This window comes from Martes martes, assembly GCF_963455335.1.
Source record: "Martes martes genome assembly, chromosome: 15".
In the NCBI taxonomy this organism is placed as follows: Eukaryota; Metazoa; Chordata; class Mammalia; order Carnivora; family Mustelidae; genus Martes; species Martes martes.
In genome coordinates this window covers 58,629,467-58,657,119 of record NC_137903.1, presented here as the reverse complement: position 1 = coordinate 58,657,119, position 27,653 = coordinate 58,629,467, and the positions used below count along the sequence as shown (strand labels likewise).

General features: G+C 50.5%; 1 protein-coding gene across 3 annotated transcripts in view; it reads right to left on the bottom strand.

Annotated features, from left to right (window-relative positions):
- The window catches only part of SMYD3 (SET and MYND domain containing 3), a 710,646-nt gene that overhangs the window by 87,163 nt on the left and 595,830 nt on the right, over window positions 1-27,653 (bottom strand). For all 3 annotated transcript variants that reach the window (XM_080825025.1, XM_080825026.1, XM_080825027.1), the window contains 2 exons: window positions 17,828-17,915; window positions 12,484-12,658 (listed from right to left, as the gene is read on the bottom strand). In XM_080825025.1, the coding sequence (XP_080681151.1) occupies window positions 12,484-12,658; window positions 17,828-17,915 (263 nt within the window). The remainder of the gene's footprint in view (window positions 1-12,483; window positions 12,659-17,827; window positions 17,916-27,653) is intronic.

Genomic DNA, 27,653 nt, shown 5'->3' with positions numbered 1-27,653 from the left:
CCCATTTCCCATCTAATGTGGTTACAAAATTCTTCTCACCCTGGTCACTCGCAGCTGGGAACTCTAAACACTGCAATGCACGCACGCCTCCAATGGCCGGATGTTGTTACCATCCCTGCAATGATGCGGCCTGAGGTTACATTAGCTCTCTTGGCCACTACATGGCCCTAGCCTACCCTCCTTGGCACCCCCAGATAGAGAGAGCAGTTAGGAATTTTTATGTTGCAGGAACCAAGAAATCCAATTCAGACTGGCTGACAAAGAAAAAAAAAAGAAAGAAAATCATCAGCTTAAGTGTTCATGCAGCTGCACAGTACACAGCAAATTTGGTTTCGGGCTCACTTGAACAAAGTGACTGAGATCTCCCCACTCCTCACCTCTGCTTCTTGGACTAGATCTCCTTTCCCACTCTCTGAGGTCTGGAGACCTATAGCCACATGCTTCCTCAGTCATGAGCAACAGGAAAGGGGAAAGGGGCCACCCGCTGTCTTAGGAGCTCAGAATTCTAAGAATGGACTATCACTGGCTCGGACTGGTCTGCTTTGGAAATGTGATTCTCCAACTTCAGCTGATGGTGGACTGCCCCCATGGCCAGTCACGTACAAACTACACAACTAGGTCATCGGAGGTTTGATGGAGAAAGTGAATGGAGGAATTAATACTAGTGGGGCAACAAGAAACAAATCACTACAAAATACTAGAAAATTCTCCAGCCTGTTATTGAATTTTGAATCACAAATTTTAAGTTTGTCTTTTTGGTAGCAGCTGAATATTTCTAATTAAGGAGCTATGTTTTGAAGTTTGTTTCAAAGCGTTAGCTGTCACACTCAGGTTTGTAATCCTTACAAATTTGATGCACACAACTTCTATTCATCCCATGAAGTCTTTGATAAAAATGTTGACTTAGGACCAAAAAAAAAAAGCCAAAAAAATGGAGCTTCGAGGCAAACCCAAAGGGGTCTATCAGTTTATTAATGACTCCTGTTGAAAAACAGCTGTTTGAGGGACGCCTGGGTGGCTCAAGTGGTTAAACCATCTGCCTTCAGCTTAGGTCATGATCCCAGGGTCTTGGGATCAAGTCCCGCATCAGGCTCCCTGCTCAGTGGGGAGCCTGCTTCTCCCTCTGCCTGCTGCTCCCCCTGCTTGTGCTCCCTCTCTCTCACTAGCCCAAAGGTTTCCATCCATAGACGTCTTCCCAAGCTGCTGGCTTGTGTCCTGCTGCTCTCTCATGGATTCTAGAAGCTAGAAGCCCACACTTATTCCCAACAGAGCTTTGACAGTACAGAGCTTGCTGCTTTTTTTTTTTTAATTCTCTTTACCACCTTTGAGTCTGCTGACACTTTTACTCGACTCTAAGTGAACTAGTACAGTGGATATCTGGCTTGTCCATCAGCCACACTCTTGCCAAGCTTCTGGACAACTTTCATCCCATACAAAACCCACATTATTGGTAGTGGCTACCTACCAGTGGACATGAGACCAGGAGTGGACAGACCCAAAGATGCCACAAAAGTCCATCCCAAATACATACTCTCAAATTGAGAGCTTGCAGGAACAGGCCTTTGCTTTTGTCACAGAGCCAGAAGAATCAGGGTGGGCCTGTCAGGCTATGTGGAAGGACAGAAGGATTGAGAGAGACAGACAGATGAATCTGATGACCCAGACTATACCCCTGAATTCTGTCCCAGATCTGTCCCTGGCTAGGCAGCCATGGGGGCAGCAAACTCCCTTCATTGGTCAGGCAGTCCGAGGTGGATTTCTGTCACTCACAACAGAAACCATCTTGACTGATTCAGGGAGTAGGAAGGCGGGTGGTGTGGTTGGAAAGCCCATCCCGCCCTCGAAAGAGTAGTTAACGGTCTGGACCCTCGTAACCAAGCAAATCTGGGTTCAAGCTGACTCCAACAGCCTTTTTGCAAATATGACAAAAATAAACGAACATGAGTTCAAAGCCTAGCTCTGCCATGGAGCGGGCAAGTCACATTGGCCTCATCCTCTGCCTCCTCACGTAGAAAGTAGCCCAGGCTAAGTTCCTCTGCACCACGGCTGCGAAGATTAGGACAAGCGAGGGGCCAGGTCTACCTAGGCTCTGAATAAATAACAATTCCGTCCCAGCTGAAGGGAGTTGGAAGGTAGAGGCGAGTTCTTCAAGTCCTTTCACCTACTCCCCTCCAAAGATGCTGCTAATAAATGGCTGGCAGACGCTTTTATGACTGTTGGACCCAATTTATCTTACTCCGGGAGGATATTACGGCGATGTTTCCCATTATAAGTGAAAGCAGATTTGCTCCTCTTTAACTCTGAAGGGCAGCGGGATGGTATGATCGGTGTCCTTTGTGTGGTAAGAGAGATTTCCATCATCCATTGCCTCTTGGCAGTGCGGGTGTTGTCTGCACCCCCTCCCCTGCCCCCAGACCCCCTGCCCTCTGCCTCTTCAGGGGCTGGAGCCCACTGTCCCCCACACTAGAACCTGGTGGCAGCCCCCTCCCTTGAACATATGCAGGAGTAAGAATACTAGACATTTTTTTCCATCAGTCCGCTCCCGAGCTCAGGGGCTCTGCGTGCTATCTAGCCCGAAGGGTATTTGTCGTGCTCAGAATGACCTGGCTACCTCACACACTAGGAACATCATTTGGGGGCCACTTACTCTCCATCTTTCATTTCCTTCAAGGACCACTTACTGTTCCTTACAAATGCCATCACCATTGTCTATCGGTGATCGGATTTATGAGGGTGGACCAAACGGTTTTACCTACAGTTTGGGGTTCATTCATCTGTCCCTGGAGAATTTCTGAAAACTCAGTATGGGAGTCCCTTAAAACACACAGATACACAGCATGTGTGTGTGTTCTGATCAATTTGTTTTTTAAGCATAAAACCTATACTTTCTGTGAAATTCAAACTGATTTTCATCCATTCTCTTTCAGCCTTTCAAAGTGCTAGCCAGCATTTCCCATTTCTCAGGGCCACCTGATTTTCTGCTGCCTCCCTACAGGGCAAAATGAGATTCTTTTTTTTTTTTTTTTTCCCTACCATCTCTTCCAAGAGCTGAGAAAAAGGAAAAGAGGGGCAGCCAAGCAAGAGATTGATTCAACAGGACAAATTCAATGCATCCCAAAAGATCCCCTAGGATGGGATATCCTGCTGCTCAGGGTACAATCTGTTGTAATAAGAAACTGAAGATTATCCGCCAGGAGAGTCAAAGAGCTCAGTGATGGTTTGTGCAAGTTAAAAAAAAAAAAAAAAAAGTGAACCCCCTGGGAAATGTTTTTATTTTGGAAATGCTTTCCTAAGTAGGAAGACTACAGGCCATTCGCCAGAGCCCATGCTGTTTGTTCATACCCACCGGTGACCACAGAAGACTAAATGTTTTCCTGTGCAGGTGACCTAGCCCCAGGGGTAGACGATGGCTCTCATCCTGCTCCGCAAGGAGGCTTTTACTGGGAATCAGACCAATGCGACAGAGGAAAAGTATTTCCTGTGTCCTGGCCTGGCCTAGGGTCTCAAGAGTCAAGGCAGGCATCGGCATGGGAATGGACGGGGTAGGTCCACGCTGTGGGATTTTTGAGCAAAGAGGAATTGGCATTCTAGTCCCTGATGGGATGGGAGGCAAGGGAGGGTTAGCAATGGGCACAGAGACAGTACATGAGCCAGGACGAGGATGCCATTGAAGGACAGGCCCAGAGGGGCTTGAATGCAGACGCTAGAATCAGTACCTGAAGTGTGAGAGTTGAAGAAAAGGAAGACTCTCGCGTAGCATGAGCATCTGTGGACTGGCTCAAAGCTACAAGGTGTCAACTTTTGTTTTCCGAGGACATGGCCACCAAGGGGGGCAGGGGCACGGGGCTAGGGGCCCTTCGGGTTTGCTGGGAGAAGAGCTTTAACTGAGGAGTTATCTAAAGGTTGGGGGGCAGGTGCTGGTGGCTCTTCTCCTGGTTTGTACCTTTCCCAGGAGGCTAAGTGCTAGAATGAGTCACGCTGCCCTAAAGAGTCTAGCACCTTCACAGGACAGGGTCCTGGACTGGGAGCTTGAGTGATAAAGGAGAGGCTTGGTGTGAGAAGGAGCAGGATTTGGCAAAGACAGTTGGTCAAAAGTGGTGTCGATGGAAATTTTACATATTGCTTTCAAATAAAGGTTTGCCAATCACTTTAAAGAGGCCCAGAAGGTCTATGCTTCAACTTCCAGCAGAGGTAAGACACACAGACGACAAGCTGAATCTGATAGCAAGGCCACCTGGGTGATTCCCCTAAAACCCGGGGCTGATCAGGGAACTACTTCCCAGACCTTGGACCTCTGTCTGCCCAGATATTCCCAGCAGATGAGTGAATACAAATCTGGAAGGGCCTTTAACAATGCAATTCAAAATAGAAATCCAAGCAGGTAGCCAAAGCTGGGAGCTGGGTGACTGGGTAGTCCATGGAGACAACAGAACACATTTTTCTGGTCAGATAAACTGGACACAAGTGGTATCGACAGGGAGCTCCATTCATAGACGTGCCCACTCCAGTATATGTACGATTTGTACAAGGGGAACTACAACCCACAACCGTGCCATGGGCAGAAGGGGACACCTCTAAGGCATGGGACCCTGGTCCAGTTGTTGGCCTGCGTTCAAGTTCAATGGACAGTGGTAGTCATGCAGGATTATTGGTCCTGATTTGAAATGAGAAGTTCTGATAGTCACTCTCTGATGATGACAGAGAAAAGTTATAGGCGTCTTGGGTCTTGGCCTACCCTGGGGGCCCAAAAGGCAGGGAAGACTGCAGCAATGGATAGGGCTGACTCATGGCTGTCGGGTTTTGAAGCAAAGAATGGATATCCTGCTCCAAGTAGGGATGGGAAGAAAAGGAAGATGGAAAATGGAGAATGCACATAGCATCATGTTACAGATGATCACACAGATGATCGTGTTACAGATCACCTAGACCAGAATGTATCCAGCCACGTGACCTATACTACAGACCTTCTTACCACCACCACCCACATGGTCCTGGGTGCTCAGCAACACTACTGCCTATCCATGTACAATTTTTGCTAAGATCTAACCTACCTGGTCAGCTTGGGATGGGGCCAAAGAACCTGAAAGTATCCTAGGCAGATTCTCTCTTAGGAATAGATCTCTATTCTATACATTACTTTATAATAAAGGTAGCTGGGAGCTTCAGCATTTGATTTTAAGGCTGTGTCAAAAGAGTGGCATGAAAAAAAACCCAATTATCACATTCCCCCCTCAGTGTTGCCTGGAAAGCTGGCTTCTGGGAGAAGTCATCTTCTGGGGACCAACTGGTGTCCACCATTCATACTAGCACTGGGCTGGTCATGAGTGGAGTCTGGAGGTTTACCCCAGTTACTTCTAAAGACCCAAGCATCCTGGCACTGGCTCCTGGGTGCCTTAAGAGTTCCTGAACTCAACGGTAAGCTCTGGAGGCAAGAAGAGCCTTTTCCAAGCCAGACGGTGATGTCCAGTAGGTCCAGATACACAGAAAATAAGTGTAGGGGAAGTGATCCTTGGAACTGCTCTTCTCCAGGGATGGAGAATCAGGAGGCAGTGGCCAAGCTGCATAAAGCCAGACTCAGGAGCTGAACTGTGTCCCTCCCAAATTCCTATGTGAAAGCCCAAACCCCCAGCACCTCAGATGGAATACTTGGAGGTAAAGACCTTTAAAGAGGGGATTAAGTTAAATAAGGCCCCTGGGGTGGACCCTAATCCAACGTGACTGGTGTCTTAAGAGAAGAGGAAATCTGGATACACAGGGACACCAGGGCTGCATGTGGGCCAAGGAGGGACCACGTGAGGACAGAGAAAATGGCCGTCTTTGAGACAATGAGACACAAGAAACCATACCTGCTGGCTCCCTGAACATGGACTTCCAGCCTCTGGAACTGACAGAAAACAAATTTCTGTTGTTAAGCCACCAAGCCTGTGGCATTTTGTTATGGAAGCCCTGGCAAACCAACACAGCCAGGTTTGGCTGGAGCACGGCATGGCGGAGCTAACTGGCGATGCCAGCCTGGAGAACATGGTAGAGAGGGATTCACGAACCAGAGATACTGACTCTTCTATGGGGAGACTTTGACCCAGAAGAATGGTCAACGAAACCTTGAAGTCAGTAGGTAAGTCCCAAGAGACCCAAGTATTTGATCCACAGAAGGGACTCCGACTCTTGTTCAAACTGGTGCCATCAAGCCAGTCTTGATTCGGCTCAAGAATTCCTCCTCAGGTTCTCAGAGTGCCTGGCTTTCTGGAGAGACCCAAACGTGACACACAGCTGGCTACTTAGGGCTGCCCACAAGCTCCACCAGAGTCAGGACGCTGCTTTGTTTGGTCTGTCTTGTTCGCCAATAGTTACCACAGAGCATGTCGCAGTCTCAATAAAGACTTCAGTTGACAAGAATGAGTGTGTGCCTGACCCAGAATGCTGAGATGCCCCGACACGATCCTGTGCCTCCAGAAGGCTGCCTAGTGAGCTGTTCGTCAAGTGTGGAAGACGGGTAAGCATTTGCAGTCCACATGGTATCCCATTCTGTCTCCCGCTACCAGGCATGACTGAAAAGCCATCTTCCGCTTCTCGGAAACAGGCGAGGCGGAGGTTCCTACACATGTCTGATTTCCTCCGGGCTGCCCCCCACTGGTGTCACTGCGGAACGCATTCAGACAGGTGGGAGGACAAGGACATAGCCTACTTATATGGGGCAGGAGGAGGAACCAACAGCTTGGTCTGTGAGGCTGCCAGACGTCCCAAGCCCGTCTGCCGTCCCCTAGAGCTCTGCCAGAGTCCAGAGCACTTGTTCGAGTCCTGGAAGCCTGGCGTGCCACCTGCGAGCCCGAGAGGGGCCACCTTGAGGAGCATGGGCATGGCCGAGGCTAGCCGCCGCCTCCTTATTGGAGGGGCTGGAGGGTCAGAGCTGTACACCAGCGCACAGGCTCCGGGACTCCTCTTCCAGAACTAAGACCACAAAGCCGGGTCACTGCCACACAGCTCGTGGGGTCAGGGCTGGAACCCCTGGCAGAGCCAGCCCGTACCTATGTCTTGGCCCAAACCTGCAAGCGGCGCGCTGAGCAAGGTGGCTTGGCCTGCGGGGGCAGCAGGTGCTTTCAGAGGAGCGGGTCACCGCAGGGGAGACAGGTTCACTTCTCCGCTGCCCCTAGAGAAGTCCAGGCCAAGAAGCCGCCCACAATGCTCTCCTTTACCCCCAGCAACAGCCTCGTGTTAGCTGCGGTCAACCATCCCAGAGGAACACAGGAAATCAGGTGTGCGCGCGAAGTCCGTGGTTTACGACCACGTGCGCGGCTCCGTGTGGGGACGATCGCAGGCCTGGCTCCTGCTGTTCTCCTCCTCCTACTTCGTGTCTCCTTTGTTGGATTTCTAGACTCTGAAGTAAGAGAGCCTTTGGGAACTGAATTAAAAGGCCCGGTATTAAAAAGTTTGTATGAAAACTGCTTGGGCCTTGATGGACCGGGTTGTGCACTGTGGCACAGGCGGTCACCCCCACTCCCAGTGTCCAGACAGGGGCCATGGCTAAGAACCCAGTCTTTGAAAATTGGTAGCAAAGGAAAAGAGAGCTTAGGTCTGTCTGGTAACTCAGTACGTCACACAAACACACAGCTCAACCTCTTGGATAGGAGTTTGGCCCAAGAGACTTTGACGGAAAGTTACAGTGTGGAAAAAAAAAAAAGATGAAGTGGCCAAAGGATGACTGTCCACATCCGCAGGCAGAGACTAAGACAACTGTTCACTCACTGGGGGGACATAGCTCTGTAAATCTCACCAGGAAGACAGGTGGCCAGCAAGGGAAGTGACCAGAACACTGCACGGAGTACAGGCGCTCAGGTCCCCTCCCGGTAGAGACCTAGCTCTGGTGTGTTCTCTGGGTCCCACACTGTGCAGGCAGCAGGGAAGGTTCTGCCCTACATACCCCGGCCAGCGCCTTCTGCTCCCGCTCGGCTACCACCGCTGCCGACTACGCACCGCGCCCCACAGGGAGGGGAGATCACGCCGTTTAGTCCACGAAGGGGAGTCACGCCGCTCCCCGCTCTCTGATCTGCGCCCACCTGTTCAAGTCCCTTCGCAGTTCACGTTCTTCTGCTCTTTCCCAGGACACACCCCAAAATGTCCTTTCCGCCGCCACAAAACACTATGCTGCGGGTGAGTACCAGCAAACCTCCCCCTGTAAGAGCCGGCTTTGGTCAGGGAAAAGGGGAAGAACCTTCTAGGTTCTGAAATGAATTCAGATCAGGTATAATAAACATCGTGTCACCAGCTCTCTTTGCTTCTGAGGACAGTGACATCTCGGTGGAAGGCGAACACAATCTGCGAGTCGTTATCTCCTGGGAAAATGCAGCGCGTTGGCATTTAGGAATTTAGCACATGGTTTGCCCCACAGATCCGGTCCCATCGGTGCACAAAGATTGAAGCGGATGTTCATGGCGTATTCCTTCACACAGTAAAAGGAAACGGAAACGTAGGGACTGGTCCACAGACTCTGGTACATTCCCAAGATGAAATTCCGTAGATGTGCTACCAAGAACACGATGGCTATTCGGGAGCTGGTCTGGACTGACAGCCACGCGCTGCAGTGAAGTGAAAACGGCCAGTCCTAGAACAGGGGATTTTCTCGCTCCGCCCACGCAGGGGACGCCTTGGCTTCTCCCTCCCGCCTGCACCCACCACCCTCCTGGGCACACTGGGCGGATGCAGACCGGGACTGAGTCTCCCCGCAAGAACGAGAGGAGGAGGGATGGCCGGAAAGGACAGGGAGGAAAAGGGAAGAGCCCAGGTGAGCAGCTTCGAGGGGAGAAGTGAGAGGGAAAACCGAGAGTCTCTGGGCCCGCGAGAACCGCTGCGAAAAGACAGAAGAAGAACGGGGGCTGTCAAGAGTGAGGCAGGTGTGTTCCAAACGGAAGTTTAGGGCGCACACTGAACACCTCAGGAAAGAAACTTGCCGTGCTTATCTTTAGGGAGTGGAACAGGACACTGAAAGATGAGGGTGATTTTTACTTGTGTCCTTAAGGAAACGTCCTTTCCTGGAAGTCTATGCTAGTCTTAGAACAAAAGTTATGCTACCAGAGCACCTGTGATATGCCAAAGTCCTCCTCAAAGCCTTAACGAGCCTCTGTTTCTCTAGGTCTTTCTCTGGGTCCTAAAGAGAATCAAGTTTGATTTTATATTCAAAATAATTTAAGTTTAAAAGTTATATTCAGTTCTGTTTTTAGGTTTCTTTCTCCTTTTTATTTTTGCACAAATGTGTAGCATTCAGCAGCGATACTGGGGGCCAAGCAGAGTTTCAAGGGCTGGTCTGGTGATTCTCCCGTAAAATTCAGCACCCTCTTCAGCAGGAGAATGCTTCCCGGGCTCTGAATTACGACTGGCAAACTAACTTTTGCAACTCAATTCATCTTGTGCTTAAGGTTTCATTTAATTACATTTCTTAATGAAAATTTATGAAATACCTTTAAATTGCTTTCTTTCTGCTTAATGTTCATAGTGCCACGGGACAGATGACCATGCATACATAATCACAGATGCTCTCAGAAGAAACGGTAGGAACTAAAGATGATAGATTTTGTTGTGTGTGAATTAATGTCAACCTACTTTATGAAACAGAAAAATCTTTTTTTGGAAGATTTTATTTAAGAGAGAGAAAGAAAGAAAGAAAGAGAGAAAAAGAGAATGAGAAAGAGAGAAGGAGAGTGTGCAGATGAGCAGGGGGAGGGGCAGAGGGAGAGGGAGAAGCAGGCTCCCCGCTGAGCAGGGAGCCCAATGCGGGGCTCCATCCCAGGACCCCGAGATCATGATCTGAGCCGAAGGCAGATCTTCACTGAAGATCGCTTCACTGAGCCACCGAGACACCACAGGAAACAAAGATCTTAATACTGTGTTGCATCATAAAGGGAATTTACTTCTATCGAGTCAAAATAAATGACAGAGCAGCAAGTAGGGAGCAGAGGGCAATGCGGTGATTTGGGTAAGAACAGAACGCGGACGCCTTCTCCTTTAAGGTCAGTAGTTCAAACTGAGCCAAGGTCAGGAGGGAGAACCTCATCCCTAGAGTCTTGCCCTCAATCTGTCTGCGGCAAACAGTATATATTATCACTGTAAAACCGTTAGAGCAGGTGGCAGTCCCGTCCCCTCTCAGTAACTCACGCCGAGCTAACTGCCAAGCTAACTGCCCACGTCCTTGGCTAAAGGGGAACCGAAGGCGCACGTGCCGGGAGACCAAATCGGTGGCTGACGGACCCCAGTGCAGACTCCCCCATGAACACGTGAGGGGCAGAAAGCACCACCGACTCTCACATTCCTGCTTCCAGATTGTTAAAGGGCTCAACGAGCATCTGACCCATTCGTTCCTTGTTTTCACTTTTGCTGAGCTAAAGGGAAGACAGACCAAGGGCGCTAGCATCCACCCTCTCACTGGGTTGCTTCCCCTACAATAAATACCGCTGCCAGCGAACCGTTTAGATCCCACGCGTTTCAAGTGCATCAATCAATGCAGATGGGATTTCTGGAAACACAGACGCTCCAGGCCAGCTTCTTAACAAGCTCCAGGGAAGAGAAACTGGGGGAGGCTTGGAAACCTGTCACCCAGCGTAGGCACGGAGGGTACCCTTCCAGAGAAACTGTGACCTGCCGAGCACCAGGAACATATAACCAGATGTATTCCAAATAATACGGGGTCCACGCTGGTGGACGTGCCTCCCCCCCTCACCCCAACAAGGAACGCCTCTGGGACTCAAGCCGGTTCACCGAGGGGTAAGTCAGTGCTTCAGAGAAGCCATGAAAGGCGTGGGGAGAGGATTCAAACTGTGTGCAGAAGCAGCACTATCGAGGAGGGGGACCCGTGTCGAGTGTCTGTGTTCAGAGCAGGCTGGGAGGGCAGCCTGGAGGGGGCAGAGGGGGCAGCAGGTGCAGGTCCAGCGCTAGCCGGAGTGTGGGGCGAGGGGCTGGGGGAGCGCCTGCAGGAAGGAGGGCTTGCCCGACCCGCGTCTCCTGGCTGCAGTCCACCCGCTCAGCCTGCGGTTTGGCTTCCCGAGGCCCAGCCCTAGGATTCAGAGAGGTGACACCAATCTTCCCAGACCCGCCTCTCGTTGCAACACCGAGGCTCAGAGAACGAAGCCTTATCTCTTTGTGCTCGGTTCATATTTTCTGAAAACCCACAAGATTCATCATCCTGAGCAGACGTTTCAGGCTCATGGGAAAGTCTGCCGTCTCGCCCCGAAGGCAATCGCTTCTCAGTTGGGCGCGAGCTGACTCACAGTCTGGATTCCAGAGCTGTCCCACCACATGGCAGTGGAAGAAGCCACCTCTGGAAGCACTGAGAACACCCTCGGGGCACCGTGGGGCCGGGGCTGGGGCTGGCCTGTGCACCCGTCACCCACCCGGCCGGTGGGGTCCTCAGGCTCCTCTCTGCCCGTACCCTGCTCCTGGCCCAGGCCTGGCTTCCTACTCCGTGTCTTACTTCCCACCGGGGTCCTGGGCTTGCTTCCGTTCTTCCCCCCTTGGTGCTGGTCACTTTCCCCTCCATAACCTCCTGAGGCTTGTCCTCAAGTGGGGACAGGCAGTAGCTCAGACCCTGCCCCCTCCTTCGCTAAAGCCCCTCCCCTGCTTGTTGTCCCACACTGGAGAGGCTGAGAGCTGGGCTGTCCCTCTGCTTAGCCCCTCAGGGCTGTCATCGTGCCTGCATGGTCTTCAGTGCCACCCAGGACAGCCCCCCTCCCAGTCCCCCTGGCTTCAGGGCACCTTCCCAGCCGTGAGCGACCCTGTCCTGTACAGGAGATGGTGAATGACTCTGAGCCCTTGCCCTCGGCATGACCCGTCTCGGCTTCCGAACTCACGCTCTTGGCCCCCCGCAAACCGGGTCCCGCACCCACCAGCACCAGACTTCAGCGCCGCCAAAGCTCCTGTGAGTTACAAAAGCATCAGGGGATGACACAGCCCTGGTCTGAAGGGGCTGCGGTCGGTCAAGAAACAATCCGCAATCGCTCCTTCACCGGACTCCGACACGTTTGAGCACGGGCACCTCCCTCCTCCCCCGCGTGCCTCGGAAGGCCGTTACGGGGTCACTTGATTCGAGCGAAGGCGCCCGGGAACCACAAAGCCCTGACAGATGGAAGAGACCACCCCGTCGGCCAGACCGAGGGCCCCAGACGGGCCATCCTCACCTGGGTCCACAGAGGCGAATGACACAAGGCCCCCCTCCCCCCAAGCTAGGGACCAGCCGTGGACCCCTGAGGCTCCCCCCGCCCTGCACTCTGCCCCATTGCCGCAAGCCACACATCACACCGGGACCCGCGGCTCCACAGAGACCACATCTCCGAAGCCCCTGCACCCCCGCAGGGCCTGCCCCGCGGCCGGAACCTCCGGAACGAAGAACAAAACGGGGACACTCGCTACGACGCGGTCCCCGCAGTGACTCTGGGACGTCAGTCCTCCGGCGCAGGGAAGGCCCTGCAGCCTCGACTCCGGCCCAGCCCCAGGACTCACCGGTACGGCTCCATGGTCCGGATGCCGTAGAACAAGGCCTCCTCCAGCAGGCCGAGGTTGATGCAGGCGTCCATGGCGCAGTCGAGAACCTTCAGCTGGTAGACGTTGATGTCGGGAAGGCGCTCGGCGTTGCTGCTGATGATGGTCTGGCACATGGCCAGCACCTGTTCCCACTCTGTTATTAACCTTAGTTAAGGATTCATTGTCTCCACCAGGAAAACAAGGAAAATGAGATTCTCGGCAAGCCTGAAGCGCTGCCAGGCACAGGAGGGAAGGAGAAGCCCATTATTTCACACAGATGAGCTGCCTAAAAACATACTTGAGAAACAAAAACGGGTTAAGTGGCATCTCAGAGAAGCAAATTCTGTTTACGTCAACAAACCGTCTTCCAAGCAAGCCTGTACTTTGGGGGATTAAGCTTCGCAAAGAACCCTGCTTTCTTCGCGCTCCCATACAGATTCTCCTTAAAGCCCTTCATGAAACAGTGCAGCTGCCTATGAAACCGAACGACCGATGAGGTTAGCGCAGCCTGACCTGTGTACTGTGTTAGCTTCTGTTACAAAACCGTTCTAGAATGGAAGAAACTTCAGACGGATTCCATTTTAAAACGGAGGAGCTCGTTTTTGCCCCTGGGTCATCCAAATCTTGGGCATACAGGAAGCCAAGTACACAACCCACAGGCACGAACGAGGGAAGCAACTTGAAGAAATACATCTCCATCGGGTCTCCTATTGAAGCTATTTATTTATTTTTTTTTAATTATAAAGCAAAAGGGATCAGGCCTATACTTAACAACAACAAAAAAAAGTATTCTTATTTTGAATCTCTGAAGTGGAAGATAATATGATAATATTAAGAACAGGGCTCAGGCATATAAACTGTGGGCAGGGGGAAAGGATGCTTTAAAAAGGGGCACCTGGGTGGCAGGGCTGGTTAAGGGTGTGAGTCTGGACTTGGGCTCAGGTCATGACCTCAGTCATGAGTTCGAGCCCCGAGGCCCATGATGGGCTCTGCGCTCAGCATGGAGTCTGCTGGAGATTCTCTCTCTCCCTCTGCCCCTCCCCCTAGTGTCTCTCTCTTAAGTAAATCTCTTTATAAAAAAAAATTTTAGGGACGCCTGGGTGGCTCAGTGGGTTAAAGCCTCTGTCTTCGGCTCAGGTCATGATCCCAGAGTCCTGGGATCAAGCCCCGCATCAGGCTCTCTGCTCAGCAGGGAGCCTGCTTCCTCCTCTCTCTCTGCCTGCCTCTCTGCCTACCTTGTGATCTGTCTGTCAAATAAATAAAAATAAAATCTTTAAAAAAAATAAAAAATAAAATTTTTAAAGGACAGGGAGAAGACCCAGTATTCACTTATGAGCACCTCTGACTCTCTGATTCGCTGTGAGTCCCTAACTTCCTCTCATGCAGCCCTGGTGTGATTGCCCTTTTTTATTTTATTTATTTATTTGGTTAGTTTTAAAGATTTCATTTATTTAGTTGAGAGAGAGAGTGCACAAGCATGGGGAGGGACAAAGGGAGAGGGGAGAACCAGGCTCTCTGCTGAGTAGGGAGCCCAATGTGGGGTTTGATTCCAGGACCCTGAGATCATAACCTCAGTGGACAGCAGACACTTAACGAATGAGCCACCCAGGCCCCTGTGATCTGCCTTTTTTGAAACTGCTGTTACTCCCTGCCCTCTTCCGGAGGCGGTCGGAGGACTGAGGACGAGCTGTAGGGCGCGTGGACCATGCCCTGAATCCACCGCCCCCCCACCGCCCCGGTGAACACCGCGGAAGCGCAGCTGAAGGCCAGAGCGCGGGCACCCGGTGCGCACACACTTCCCTTCCTGCGCCGCTGCTGCTGGGATGCCATGTGTGGGGGGAGGTGCAGGCCCATCCGCCACCCCCGCCCCCCTTCAACCTGCACACTCCACGTTCTGCCACACTCCACCAGAGCGAAGAGGGTTGCAGATCTCAGAGGCAGCAGAAATGGCAGAGCCTTTGGCTGGAGCTAAAGCTGGATTTCAATCTGAGCTGCTTCTGTCATCGGTCAGATCTGAGGCTCTGACGATGTCGCTGGAGCCCTTAGTGCCACGTGACCTCTGAGCACCACTAGGGGGAAGGAAAATGGTCCAGTGGACTGAACCCCCACCTACCCACACACCTCACCACCACCACCCAGCCCAGTCTCTTCCCGATCAGTGCCACCCCCCACGCCCCGACCAAAGGCCCCTCCGTCTTTCACTGGTCCCCATTTGGCACACCCCACCTTGAACCAACAGTGTGCTCCAGCGCCCCTTTATCTCCCCCCATCAACATCCACCCCTCCTAGCCTCCCTGCCACCCGGTGGTGCTGCCTTCCAGAACGTTAGCAAACACTTGTAATAATTCAGTCAAGCCGCCTGTGGCAGTGGGGACTAGCGTCTTTATGCACCTCACGAGAAAAGTGTGTTTCTTTTCAGTGGGGGACCCCCCGGAGGCACAGCACCTTACCCCCAAGGCAAGAATTCCTTGGTTAGATTCGTGAGCACCAGAATGCACAGCCCAGGGCCTATATTTCACACTTCCTATATACCACACTCTGTAATTTTAGGGTGAGTCCTGTCTCTGAGGAGTTGACTCTGGTCCCGGGCGAGGAGCATTTACTGAAGAAAAGTTGAGTCGGTGACTTCTTTTGTATTCATCTGACATGTGTGGGTAAAGTGTGCTGAATGATCCCCAGAGGCTGGGGGGAGCAGCAGCTCAGGCAATGCACTGATTCTGTAACAGATTGCTGGGCTAACCTCTGTGGCTTTTCATTCCAGGATTAGGTACTGGACAAACTGTCAGGGGGAATGACGGTCTCTTATGCAACACGAGACATTTCTGGGGCAAGCCTGCGCCTTATTTCCCCGTTGTGTTGTTTGACCTCCGTGACTACTTGTCTACTCATTTATATGTGCTCCGACTCATCTGCAAGAGGTTTGAGGTGACAAGCCTTAGAAACGAAAACCAGATGTGATGATACTCTGCAGCCACTGATAGGAATACATTTACTTTCTCCCCCAGCAAGCTGGAAGGGACCACGTGCCAATTTCCCCCGGCAACCCTGGCAACTGCCTGCTGGCAAGCGAGGCAAACCTCTCCTATAAAACACCCCAGTGAGCAAAAAAACGGAATAATTTTAACTAAGAGGCTTTTCCCCCAAGCGGATGCTGACATTGTATTTGCTCAGAGATGCAGTCCCTGGCATTTGCTGGGTGTTGCATACGAGTTGTTCTGTTCTGGGGGGAGCTGAGCTCTGGAGAGAAGCAGGGTGGAGAGCTGCCCCAAAGCAGACAGAATGATAACCTTCTTTAACCTCCCAGAGTTGACCATTGTGCCTTTGATGCCCCTCCAAGACGCACGTGCCAAAAGGTGTTGATATCTGTGGGAGAGTTGTGAGAGCAGGGTGGTACGGACCAGAAGGTGGGCTGTACCCGGCAGAGCACTTGGCACAGAGTCCGTTTTCAGTGAAGCCTTGTCCCGCTGAGACCTGACTGTGGCTGGGTCATCCAGGGCCCCAATTCCACTGTAGGGGAGCCCGCAGAATGAGCATATTTCTCTGCAGTAGAATGGTTTTTTGAGCCCAACAAGGGCCCCCTCTCCTTCCCAGAGCTGACTGTTTTCCCAGTATCCCCCATCCTGCCTACAGACAGGGTTTCAAACTCCATTTGGACCCTGGCCCCATGCCTCACAATTTATTTCAGTTTTTCTAGATCCTTCTTAATATGCCTTACATCCAACCAGGCCCAAAACTCTGGATATGATCAGACTCACAGATCACCTTTCTCATTTCCTTGTCTCCGTTAATGCAGCCTGAGATCGCAGGAGGTTTTTGAGGGGTTATATCATCCTCTTAAACTTGATTAAATTTTGCTGTGTACCCAAACCCTAAAATCGTTCCACATGTTCTGCTGCTAAGCTTGAGGTCTATTTACACGCTTAAACTCTCTGACCCAAACAGAAGATTTTATATACATTCTTGTTGAATTTCGTCTGTTCAGATTCAGGCATCATTCAAGCCTTCAGGGGTCTTGAGCTCTGGATTCTATCCGCCCACCCTCTGCCATTCCCCTGACTACAACCTTCGGGAATCAGAGGCCCCTGGGCTCTGTATCGACATTCAAGGCATAGAGTCAAAGGCGGGAGAGGACCAAGGTGGGAACGGGGCACTCCAGAGTCACAGCGACCCCAGGGCATCATTTTCTCAGGAGAGCCACTCAAGTATTTAGAAAGCTGTTCGGCCATGCTAGCATCCAGAATCGATTTCTTGACTGCTCTTAACTGGGCATCTTCTGGAAATCCACATACAAACTTTACCAAAGAAATCCACGACTCTCCGGACTCACTTGCTCTTGGTGAACCCATGCAGCCTAGGCTGATCAGAGCTCCCTTTCCATTCTGCTAGTAATCAGCTACAGATTCTTTCCCCACACTGCAACAGACAGACAAAAAACAACCCACTGACTTCAGATTTCAGAAGATCCCTTTTTCACCTTTGAAAACAAGACCAGTTTGTCCATCCACCTCTCCTATTCTGTACCACTCCTTAAAGAACATTGTAGACAGAAACCTCATTTGCAGATGTTCTTACTGTCTGGGATCGGATTTCCCCCAAGGCATCTGAAGGACCTGGCTATCTTTTTCATCTACCTTGTTCTATTTCTTCTGGCCTTGGGGTTTCCCTTTGTCAGGTTTTTTGCTCAAGTGATCTCCCCTACTGGAAGCGACCTCCCTCTGAGCCTCTGCCCATTCAAACCCTGTCCCTGATTTGGGCTACCTCACTCCCAGTACATCAGTGTGGCCTCCTCTGACGACCTCCAGCATAAGTGCTCTCTCCTTACTCTGAACTTTGACCCACTTGTGGTCCTTACTATTATGCCCAGAAAATTTATTGTGCAGCAACTCCCTCTGCCGAGGTAGACATGGTTGATTTAATATGAAACCTGTAGATCTGAGAGTCAATGATATTAACTTTGAAGGAGTCTAAGTTGTTTTTTCCTAGAGACGTAGGTTGTGGGAGGAAAGGAATACAGAAACCTGTTACCTAGTATAATGCCTGTACACCACCTAGAGACTACTACTTACTGTCCTATTACTGGCATGGGTTTTGGTTACTATCTGATGGTGGTGAGGTATTCATGTCGATCCTGCCACACTATGCCCTGCCATTACCTAGACTGTTGGCGGGGCTTTGGGATGCAGCCTGTGACCGTGAAACAGAATGAAACTCACTGGCTCATGCAGAGGTCACACCATGGACTTGGCCTCATTAATGCCAAGCTCCAACCAATAAAGAAGCAACAGTCCCAACAGTATGGCTCATTCCACAGGTAAAAGGATACTCCAATGTGCCTTCAGTTCTTCAATTTTTTTCAAGGATTCTTGAACTTCCTTCCACACCTGCTCATCACCGGTGAGCATATCAGCATCCTGTTCAGGCCAAATGAAGAGAACAGAAAGGAAGACAAATTATTCAATTAATAAAATGGGCAAAGGAGAAAAAAACGGGCAAAGGATCTAAACAGACATTTCTCCAGAGAAGATATTCAAATGGCCAACAAGCACCTGGACAGATGCTCAACATCATTAGCCATCACGGAAACGCAAATCAAAACCATAGAGAGGTATCCCCTCACACCCCCCAGCCCGGCTATAAAGATGTCAGAAAGACCAAGAATAACAAGTGCTGGCGAGGCTTTGGAGAAAGCAAACTCTCCTGTGTTACTAGTAGCAATGTGAAATACTGCAGGCACTTTGCAAAAACAGTCTGGCAGTGTCTTAAAAAGTTAAACACGGAGTTACCATATCATTAAACAATTCGGCTCCTTAGATACATCCCCAAGAGAGAGAAAAACACGTTCACCCAAAAACCTGTGCATCAATGTTCACAGCAGCATAATTCTAGCAAATAAGGTGGAAACAGCCCAAATGCCCATCAAAGATGAGTGGACAAATAAAATGTGACGTATCCATACAATGGAATATTGCTGGCAGTGAAAAGCAACGAAACACGGACAACCCCTAAAAACGCCGAGCTAAGTGCAAGAAGCCAGTCACAAAGGACCACATACTGTATGATTCCACTGGTATGAAGTGTTCGGAATAGGCAAATCCACAGAGACAGAAAGTCAGTCCCTCATTGGCTGCGGAGGGGAAGGGCGGGGAGAAGTGGCCGCGACTGCCAACGGGGCTGGAGCTGCTTCTCGGGCGGATGGAAAGGCTGTAAAATCCACTGTGTACACGGTTCCACGACTCTGTGAATATACTTGTATACTTCAGCTGACGGCTTGGTGTCACATGTGGATTATATCTCGAGATAGCTGAGATATATCAGGACGGGGAAGAGGGGCGAGAGGAAGAATCATGTGTTTGGAGACAGGTACTTGAATCAAAAACGTAGTTATCAATCAAAATGCATCTGGGAAAGAGTAAGAGGAATACAACTGCACCCATGTGAACGTATTGTGACTTCGGCAAAAACTTAAGGAGGGGGAGGAGGCGAGAGAGAGAATACCCAACAATTTAAAAAGCAATTCAAAACAAAACTGCGAGTTACCATTTATTAAGCATTGTCCCTGGTTTAGTAAGCAGGTCCTCTCTTTTTCTTGTGTGTCCACATTTTAAGAGCACCATAGCCACGCATGGTTGTAACCACCATACTGGGTAGCACAGATGCAGAACAGTTCTGTCATCACAAAAGTTCTATTGGACAGCGCTGCTTTAAAGAGGCTAATCAAAGCATCAAAAACTGTCATCAGATGCCATTCAAAACCAGGTGTTTAATATTCATTAAATTCTCAGTGGGTTTCAGGGAGAAGAGCCATCCAAGGAAGTTGTATTAAATCATGGCCGAGGGGAGCCTGGGTGCCTCAGTGGTTTAGGCCTCTGCCTTCAGCTCGGGTCGTGGTCCCAGCATCCTGGGATCTAGCCCAGTGTCCTGGGATCGAGCCCCACGTCGGGCTCTCTGCTCGGCGGGGAGCCTGCTTCCTCCTCTCTCTCTGCCTACTTGTGATCTGTCTGTCCAAATAAATAAATAAAAAATCTTTAATAAATCATGGCCAAATCACGGTAAAGGTGAGGGAGGGCAGACTTTTTAAACTATAGCAATCTCCCTGAAGATTTTTACATGCCTCCTAGGGGACGTTTATACAATGACTCTTGTGAGAACCACTGCCAGGGCAGGCCTGGGAGGAAGAAACAGATCACTCTGGCGTGGCAGGGCAGAGACAAAAGAGGGCCATGGAGAGCCGGGGAAAAGAGATCCCAAGAACAGGGCGAGGCAGTGGGTGCGCACACGAGGAAACGTGTACACTCGTGTCAGGGTGCCTGTGTGTAGCAGCGTTTTACAGTTTGGCCTATGAATACCACCACCTATGAATAAACACCAGGGTGGCTTTTAAAAGGACACTATAAATGCACCCTACATTTTGGGGGGGACATTCTAAATAAGAACCCAGCTTTCTATACACAGAAGAGGGAAATGAAAGTTACTTGCTTTTCAAAGGGTGGACATGAATCTCCTAAGTGCCTTCCCGAAGTCTACACTCAGCTCCTAAAGCCTCCGTTCCACCGCCTCACTCCGAAGCAACTCCCCAGCACCTCCCAGAAAGAGCCCATGTGTTAAACCTTGACAATCATGGCTGTTTAGGATGAAATCTTCCTGGTTTGTATTTTACTCCTGGCAGCTCAAGCTCTAGGCAAAACGTCTCACTTGTTAGACTCTACAGGAGGCAGATGACAGACCCCCGAAGATGTCCCTGTCCCAGTCCCCAGAACCTATACATCTGTCTGGGTACACAGCAAAGGGGAATCAGATTGCCGGTGGGATTAAGACTGCTCGGCAGCTGACCTGAGAAGCAGCAGCGGGTCCTGAACTCCCCAGGTGGGGCCTGTGGAATCACAAGTGTCTTTCAGGGTGGAAGAGGGAAACAGAAGAAGAGGTCAGTGATGTAACTTGAGGACCCAACCTCACTGTCGGCTTAGAAGATGGAGGAAGGGACCCACAAACCAAGGAGCACAGGTGGCCTCCAGAAGCCAGCAGAGCCAAGGAAACAAGTCCTGCGCCTCCGCCCCCTGGCAGGAGACTCCACAAAGGAAGGTAGCCCTGCCAAGGACCCTCATTTTCACCCAGGGAGACCTGTCTCAGGCTTCTGACCTACAGGACTGTAAGGGAATACATTTGTGTTGTTTTAAGCCACTGAGTTTGTGATCACCTGTCAGAGCAGCCATAGGAAACTACTACAGTCCCTACCACACCCGCTGTTCTTCTGGCCACTGGACCTTGGCACATGCCCCTCCCTGAAGCTGAAATTAAGTCACCTGATCATCTATTCCAAAAGCATCTACCGAATATCTACTCAGGCAATGTTCTACGCACTGAGAATAGAGCAGTAAAAAAAATCAGAGTGTTTACAATGAAGAGGTAGGAGGAGCTAGGTATAACAGAAAACATGCACACATGAAATACATATTTATCAGAAGGAAAAACAAGTAAACAGGGAAGGGGGATAGGGAGTACTGGCCCCAGAGAGTTCCATCTTAGGCAGGGTGATCAGGGAAAGCCTCACTGAGAAGATAATATAGAAGATCAGAGAGAGGTCAAGAGGTAGGAGACAGGAATTCCCGGCAGAGCGGACAGCGAGTGCCCCGGTGCTGAGCCAGGAGCTTGTCTGATGTTCCAGAGACAGCAAGGAGACTGGTGTGGACAGAGTTCTTCCGTTGTCGTTTGTGTCCATGTTAGAGCTAAATAGAGGTCCTCTGCTTTGATCCCGCCTCTCCGCAGACCTAGCACAGAGCACTGTATGGAACAAATGCCCAGTGAAACATCTGTAGGATGGCTCTGGAAGATGGAGGCTGCCATTTCTTTGGTCAGAATCTGGATGTCCCTGTACGGATTTCAATTACTCCTCACAACATCCTTGTAGAGCATCCATACCTCTAATCTACAAATGAGGCACAAGATACCTGCCCTACTCCTTAAGTAAATGCCACAAATGTCCTTGTCGTAACAGTCAGAGGCAAGATTCAAATCCAAGTCCATCTGGCTTCACGGCTCAAGCTCTTTGCACTAACTTTATGTTTTATTTGCATTTGTTTCTCTCCTAGGCTTGCTCGAAAGGTGAGACAGGTCTGGGAAGTAGTCACTTCAAATTATCTTCAACTCATGGTTCCTATGATCTTCCTAATCCCTGCATTTGGAAAAGGGCAGTAGATCCTCCAACACAAGGGGCACCTGGGTGGCTCAAGTCGGTGAGGCGTCTGCCTTTGACTCGGATCATGATCCCAGAGTCCAGGGATCGAGCCCTGCATCGGGCTCCCTGCTCTGCCAGGAGTCTCCTTCTCTGCCCCTCCCCCTTGCTTGTGCTCGTGCTGTCCCTCTCTCCCTCTCTGTCTGAAATAAATAAATCTTTATAAAACAACAACAGACCATCAACTCCCTGCAATGTCTCACTATGATGAAAGGTCGTATTCCCTGCACCCTCGGGTTCCCCATTCACCTCGCTCCCACCCACTATCTTGTTCTGTTCTGTGACTGTCCCTACAGTAGGGTCTCTCTCCCCTCTCTCCTCACCGGGAAAGGGCACATCTGATTCTGCGTGTATGTGTTCATATACATATGCATTCCTATATATATAGGACACACATTCATAAACAGAGAAACAACGTAAGGAAGCACAATTTAAATCTTCTACTTTTTTCCATTTGCAAATGTAAGAGTTTCTTAGTGTGTTCTTTTCTACAGCCCCTCGGGTATAAAGGTAGTAAATTTATACCCTTATTTCATGATTTCTTATCCAAGCATATCAAAGAGACTTGCTATCATTTAGGACAGTCATTTAGGAAAAAAATTCCTTTTTGAATTTCCGCTCTACTGTGAGAATGGGGCTCCAGGGGGTAAGCCCTGAAATTGGTTTCCAATAGGTGGCAACATTCATTTTACACACATCTATATTTTTTTTCTTTTTTTAAAAATCACATGTGCTATCGTTGAGTTTTCTACAAATGATAAAAATAGTTCTGACTACACGCAGAGGGATTCCTGAGGAGTTCACTCCGCCGGGAAACGACGAGAAGCAAGGACACGTCGGCTCCAGCACCGACAGCACCTCTGCCCTGACTAGCCGCGTGTCCCTTTGCAAGCCTTCCTCCTCCCGGCCGTCAGCTCCCCAACCCGTGAAGGCAGCTGGTCCGACGCCCACCGCCATTCCTTCCACTGGACCACTGCAGGGGCGGAAGTAGCACGGAGCCACATGAGCCGTACCTCTGGTGACCTCTCTCTTGCGCACCTCCAGAAAAGTCTGTCAAGAGCTTGGCTTCATTTTAGACAAAAACATGGCAACAGCTCATTTGAGGCCGACCTCTGTCAGCTGCTGTCAGGCCTTGGTAAGAATAAGTCTCCTGAGTCACTCCCTTCTCTCTCTGGCCTCTTAGGCTCCTCTCCTCGCTGCCTCCCCTGCGCCAGGGGCCGGGGGCCAACTACTCCCCACGGTTTGAGTCAGTTCTCTCAATACTTGGTTCCTTCTTCCTCACCCGCATCCCATCCTCTCAGAGGCCACCCCAAGTCTGGCACACCCCGGGCTCTATGACCGCCATGTCACTCCTTCTCCAACTAGAATCCTTCTCAGATTCTGGAAGGACCCGGACAGCAGGCTCTGCTCTTCCCTCGGGTCACCGCTTCTGTTCACTTCTTTGATCTTCTTCCCATTTGCTCCCTTGGGACCGGCCTCGAATGTCCTCCCTCAGGAAATCATGTCTAATGCTGCCCTCTGAGTTAACCCAGCCGTCCTAAGCCACCGCCGCTACTCTGCACACCTCTCTTGACACGAAGCTGTCCCTGATGGTCGGCTTTCCTGTGTCCCCAACAAGCCTCAGAACTTCTGGAAGGACCATGATCCGATCGGATCTGTGTCCCCCATGCCAGCATGATGAGTTATCCCGTATGTGTTTGGGGACCAACGAAAGACGAGAGAGGAGTGATCTACGAGCCACGGGTAACGGTATCACAAGAATAAAACACCTCGACTTCACCACACAGGAAAGAGACTCTAAACCAAGGAGATTGTGTGTTCCATGCTTGTATCTCGACTGGTTTCTGATATTTCTACAGCACGATTATGTGGGAAGAGGCGATATTTCCACTGCAGCTGCCCAAACCGGCCGAATGCCCAGATGTGGGTCTAGAAGATGATGTGAACGCTCTCCTCCACATAAGAAATCCCACACTCGCTCGGGACCCCTGCTCCCTGACAACAGCATCACAGCGATTTGGGGGTGTCCTGTGTTGACTCTCCTGGCTTCATCCTGAGCCTCCCGTGGCTCCCTTGGCCCAGAGGTCCCTGTCCCCATCTGACCCCGAGTGGATCCATGATGCCATTTAAGTTCCCTCAGACATAGCTCCTCCATCAATACCCTAGCGCCGTTCCCTTACCCATTTAAAAAAAAAAAAAAAAGGCGCCAGATGACAGGAGATAACCTCATCATGACATCAAAGGGTCCCACTCAACACATCCCACTGAACCGGCCAAACGCTTCCTTTGGGTTTCAGGGTAGGAAGCGTACCTGCCAGGTGCCAGTGGTGGATGGGAAATTTGAGTTTCTTAACAGGATAAGCTTGGGATCCGGCAAGGTGTCTCCCCTGGGGAAAGACCACCGGGCTCTATCAGGCTCCAACATCAGACGCAGCCATCCAGATCGACTTTGTCTCCGAGACACTTAAACAGATGTGTTCACTCGGCTCACGAGCGCTGGACGCCGAAACTCTTGCACTGAGCTAATTCCAGATGGTTCGCATTAAAAGGAAAAGGAGAAAGGCAAGCTGCTTTCCAGGACTTCCTGTCACCCAATCCTTTTGCAAAGTCTAATTAGATTGGATGGGAGGGAGAGGAGAATAGAATGGGAAATAAAATTACAGGACACTTACAGACTTTTCCAGTAATTCAATAATTCTAGAGTCTCAAAAGAAGGAAAGTTTTTTCTGTGTTTGGTTTTTAAGGCAGAATGAGGTTCAAATACAGAGCCTGCACTTAGGAGAGAGACTTAAACTCATGAGGGGAACAAACATTTGCAGAGCCCTGACTGAGATACTCTAGTTCGTGTAGAATGTACTGGAACTAAGAGATTAATATACAACATCATTCAAAACCTTTATGATTCACAGGAAACATCTCTGCTGGAACCAATTTCCAACTCCTTTGGCAAAAACAACTGAAAGCAATTCAGATTTAACTTGAGGGGAAAAGTGGCTCTTTCATGAACTGGAAAAACAGCGGTTAAAAATAGAGCATTCATTCTGCAAGCACAAAGCAGTCAAGGGGCATTACGGATTGGGGAAGAAGGCAAAGGAAGGAGTGTTCGCCACTTGAAGCACGTTCGACTTGCTGCATGTTCTAATTAGCAAGTAACAAGTGACTGTACACAATCATTAGAACTCGGTGAGAGGAACAGTGGCTTTAGAGTCATAACTGTAGATCTGAGTCCCTGCACCTTAGCTGTACAACCTCAGCAAGATGGTTATCCTTCCTGAAGCTAAGCTTCTTCAGTGGTAGCAACTCTTTTGAGTGGCTCCTTTTTCTAATCCTTCCTTTCGCACCGTCTAGAAACACCAACGTCATGAATGGCACCGTACATAGTCTGAGTTCTCAATTTCTACCCCCGTGGGTGGGGGTCCCTGGGGGTCTGACTGGAGTCCGCCTTGCTTGGTGGGAGGGAGAAGAAGAGTCTTATTATTTTTTTGTTTAAATAAAGATTTGTTTATTTAGGGGCACTTGGGTGGCTTAGTTGGTTAACAGTCTGCCTTTGGCTCAGGTCATGATTTCGGAGTCCTGGGATCGAGCCCCGGGTCGGGCTCCCTGCTCAGCGGGAAGCCTGCTCCTCTCACTGCCTGCCATTCCCCCTGCTCGTGCACTCTCTCTCTCTCTGACAAATAAATAAAATCTTAAAAAAAAATTTTTTTTATTAAGCACGAGCAGGGGGAGGGGCAGACGGAGAAAGAGAAAGAGAAGCCAGCTTCCCGCTGAGTGCAGAGCTGGATGTGGGGCTCAATCCCAGGACCCCAAGATCAAGACCTGACCTGAAATCGAGTTGGATTCTCAACTGACTGAGCCACGCAGGTGCCCCAAGGCCAGTCTTATTCTAACAGAGCATACGAAATCAACAACCAGCTCCGCCAGGCCCCCATAGCTCTGCACATCCCCTTCCCTCTCCCCGGAAGCTTCTTGCTCAGTGGAGCCATCTACACAAGCCTCCGCATCTTCCAAGAAGCAGACCGAATGGCCTCTGACTCCAACCGGCACGTTCCACTGAGCTCCATGACGACTACGGCCATGGGAAGAAGCCGATGCAGGTGCCAAGGGGTCATCCAGCTGCTGTGAGCCGTCGCCAGATGAAATTAAATCACCTTTCAAAGGTTATTTTCTTCCTCGACTTCAGGGAATGGCATGATCTCAAGGCCGACAAGCAGGATGCAGCAGGATTGTCCATCCCGTGTCCTCACCAGCGCCCGGAGCTCCAGCCTCCCAGCCCTCCCATCTGAGCCCAGGGCAAATGTCCTCTCATCAGGGTGGCCAGCCTTCTCCAGCCACTGCTCCCACCACTACCTTGGGTCCAGCTGAGGAGCATTAGGGCAACGGGGGACACTAACCCAGCCCAAATAAGCCCCTGTTGAGGGGGTCTCAAGGAGCACCCCAAACCTCTTGCAGCAGTGTTCCACTGAACCCCCGTTTTGCTTTCTGTCCCCATAGTAGCTGCCCACACCAGCCAGCGCCCACATAACTTGGCTTCCCAGATAGAAACAGGACTGAACTGCAACTACAAAGTTCCCTAAGACCACCCACCCGGGCCAACCACAGGTTCAAGGTTAAATCTTCAGGTACACAGAACTGCCAGAAGGGGAGTGGCACCTTCACCGCTTCCCGGAAAGTGACAACAGCCCTGTGTGAGGTTAGAACGTCTAGAACCACTAACGGCCTTTTTCAACAACTTCCCTCCCTCTGTTCTGGGTACTCTCATCCCAGGGACTAAAGCTCGTTCTCAGGGAAATAAGGTCCTTTGTGTATAAAATCAGGTCAACTTAGGGGAAATAAAAACCAGTTGGCATTCACACACCGGGGGCAATGTGAGAGCCTAGCCAGGTCTGCGGGCTTGCCGAAAATCTGCCTGTAGCGCAACACATTGTGGAAAACACGCACAATGGGCCGATGTACGAATGCAGTTAAACATTACACAGAGACAGGAAGGAGATCACTCCTTGCAACCGCCTCACCAACTGGAAAGATGTGTTCCTGAGGGTTCATAACGGGGCTTATGTGAAGCAGGAGCTCCAGCCTGGAAAGTGCATTCAAGCAAATTCTTTCCGTGTCTGTACAGAGACAATCAAATGGACGGCTGTGCGGCTATGAACCCGCAAACTCCTAGCAGGGGCCCACCAGCCTAGCGTAAACACCCAGAGTGGGAGGTTTGAGCCTCCGGAAAAAAAAAAAAAAAAGGCCAAGATTTTACAGGAAAAATTATTCTAATAGCAACAGTCATTGAGATAAAATATACCCACAAATTTCAGGGCAGGTTTTCTTCTTTTTAAGATTTTATTTATTCATTCGAGAGAGAAAGAGAGCACAAGCAGGGGGGTACGGGCAGTGGGAGAGAAAATCTCAAGCAGACTCTGTGTCAAGTGCAAAGCCTGACATGGGGTTTTGATCTCATGACTCTGAGATCACGACCTGAGCCAAAATCAAGAGTCAGACGCTCAGAGGACTGCACCACCCAGGCGCCCTGGGGCGGGCTTTGTTTTAATGGAGACACGAGCCACGGCTCTCACGGCCTCCAGCCTGCCACACGTCCATCTCTTGCTTTTCCTGGTTTGGGAGGAAAACGGGACGTTTCCTGCAAACAGGAAAATGCTTTCTGTGGCGGCACAGCAGATTCCCATTAGGTGTAAGAGCCAACACTCTGATAGCAAGGGTTAGGATAACCTCGACATGGTTTCTCCTGAGACATTTAAAAAACAGGAATGAACAACAGCGTGATCTGGGCTCAGTGCTCCCGGCATACGCAGGCGAGTGACAGGCACCACCAAGAAAATGGAAGTCAGGAGGCTGGAGCCCCCCAATCCGAGACTAACAACGCCTCCCGGCTCAGCCTCCCAGGTGAGCACCTGATGAAGGTTACCATGGA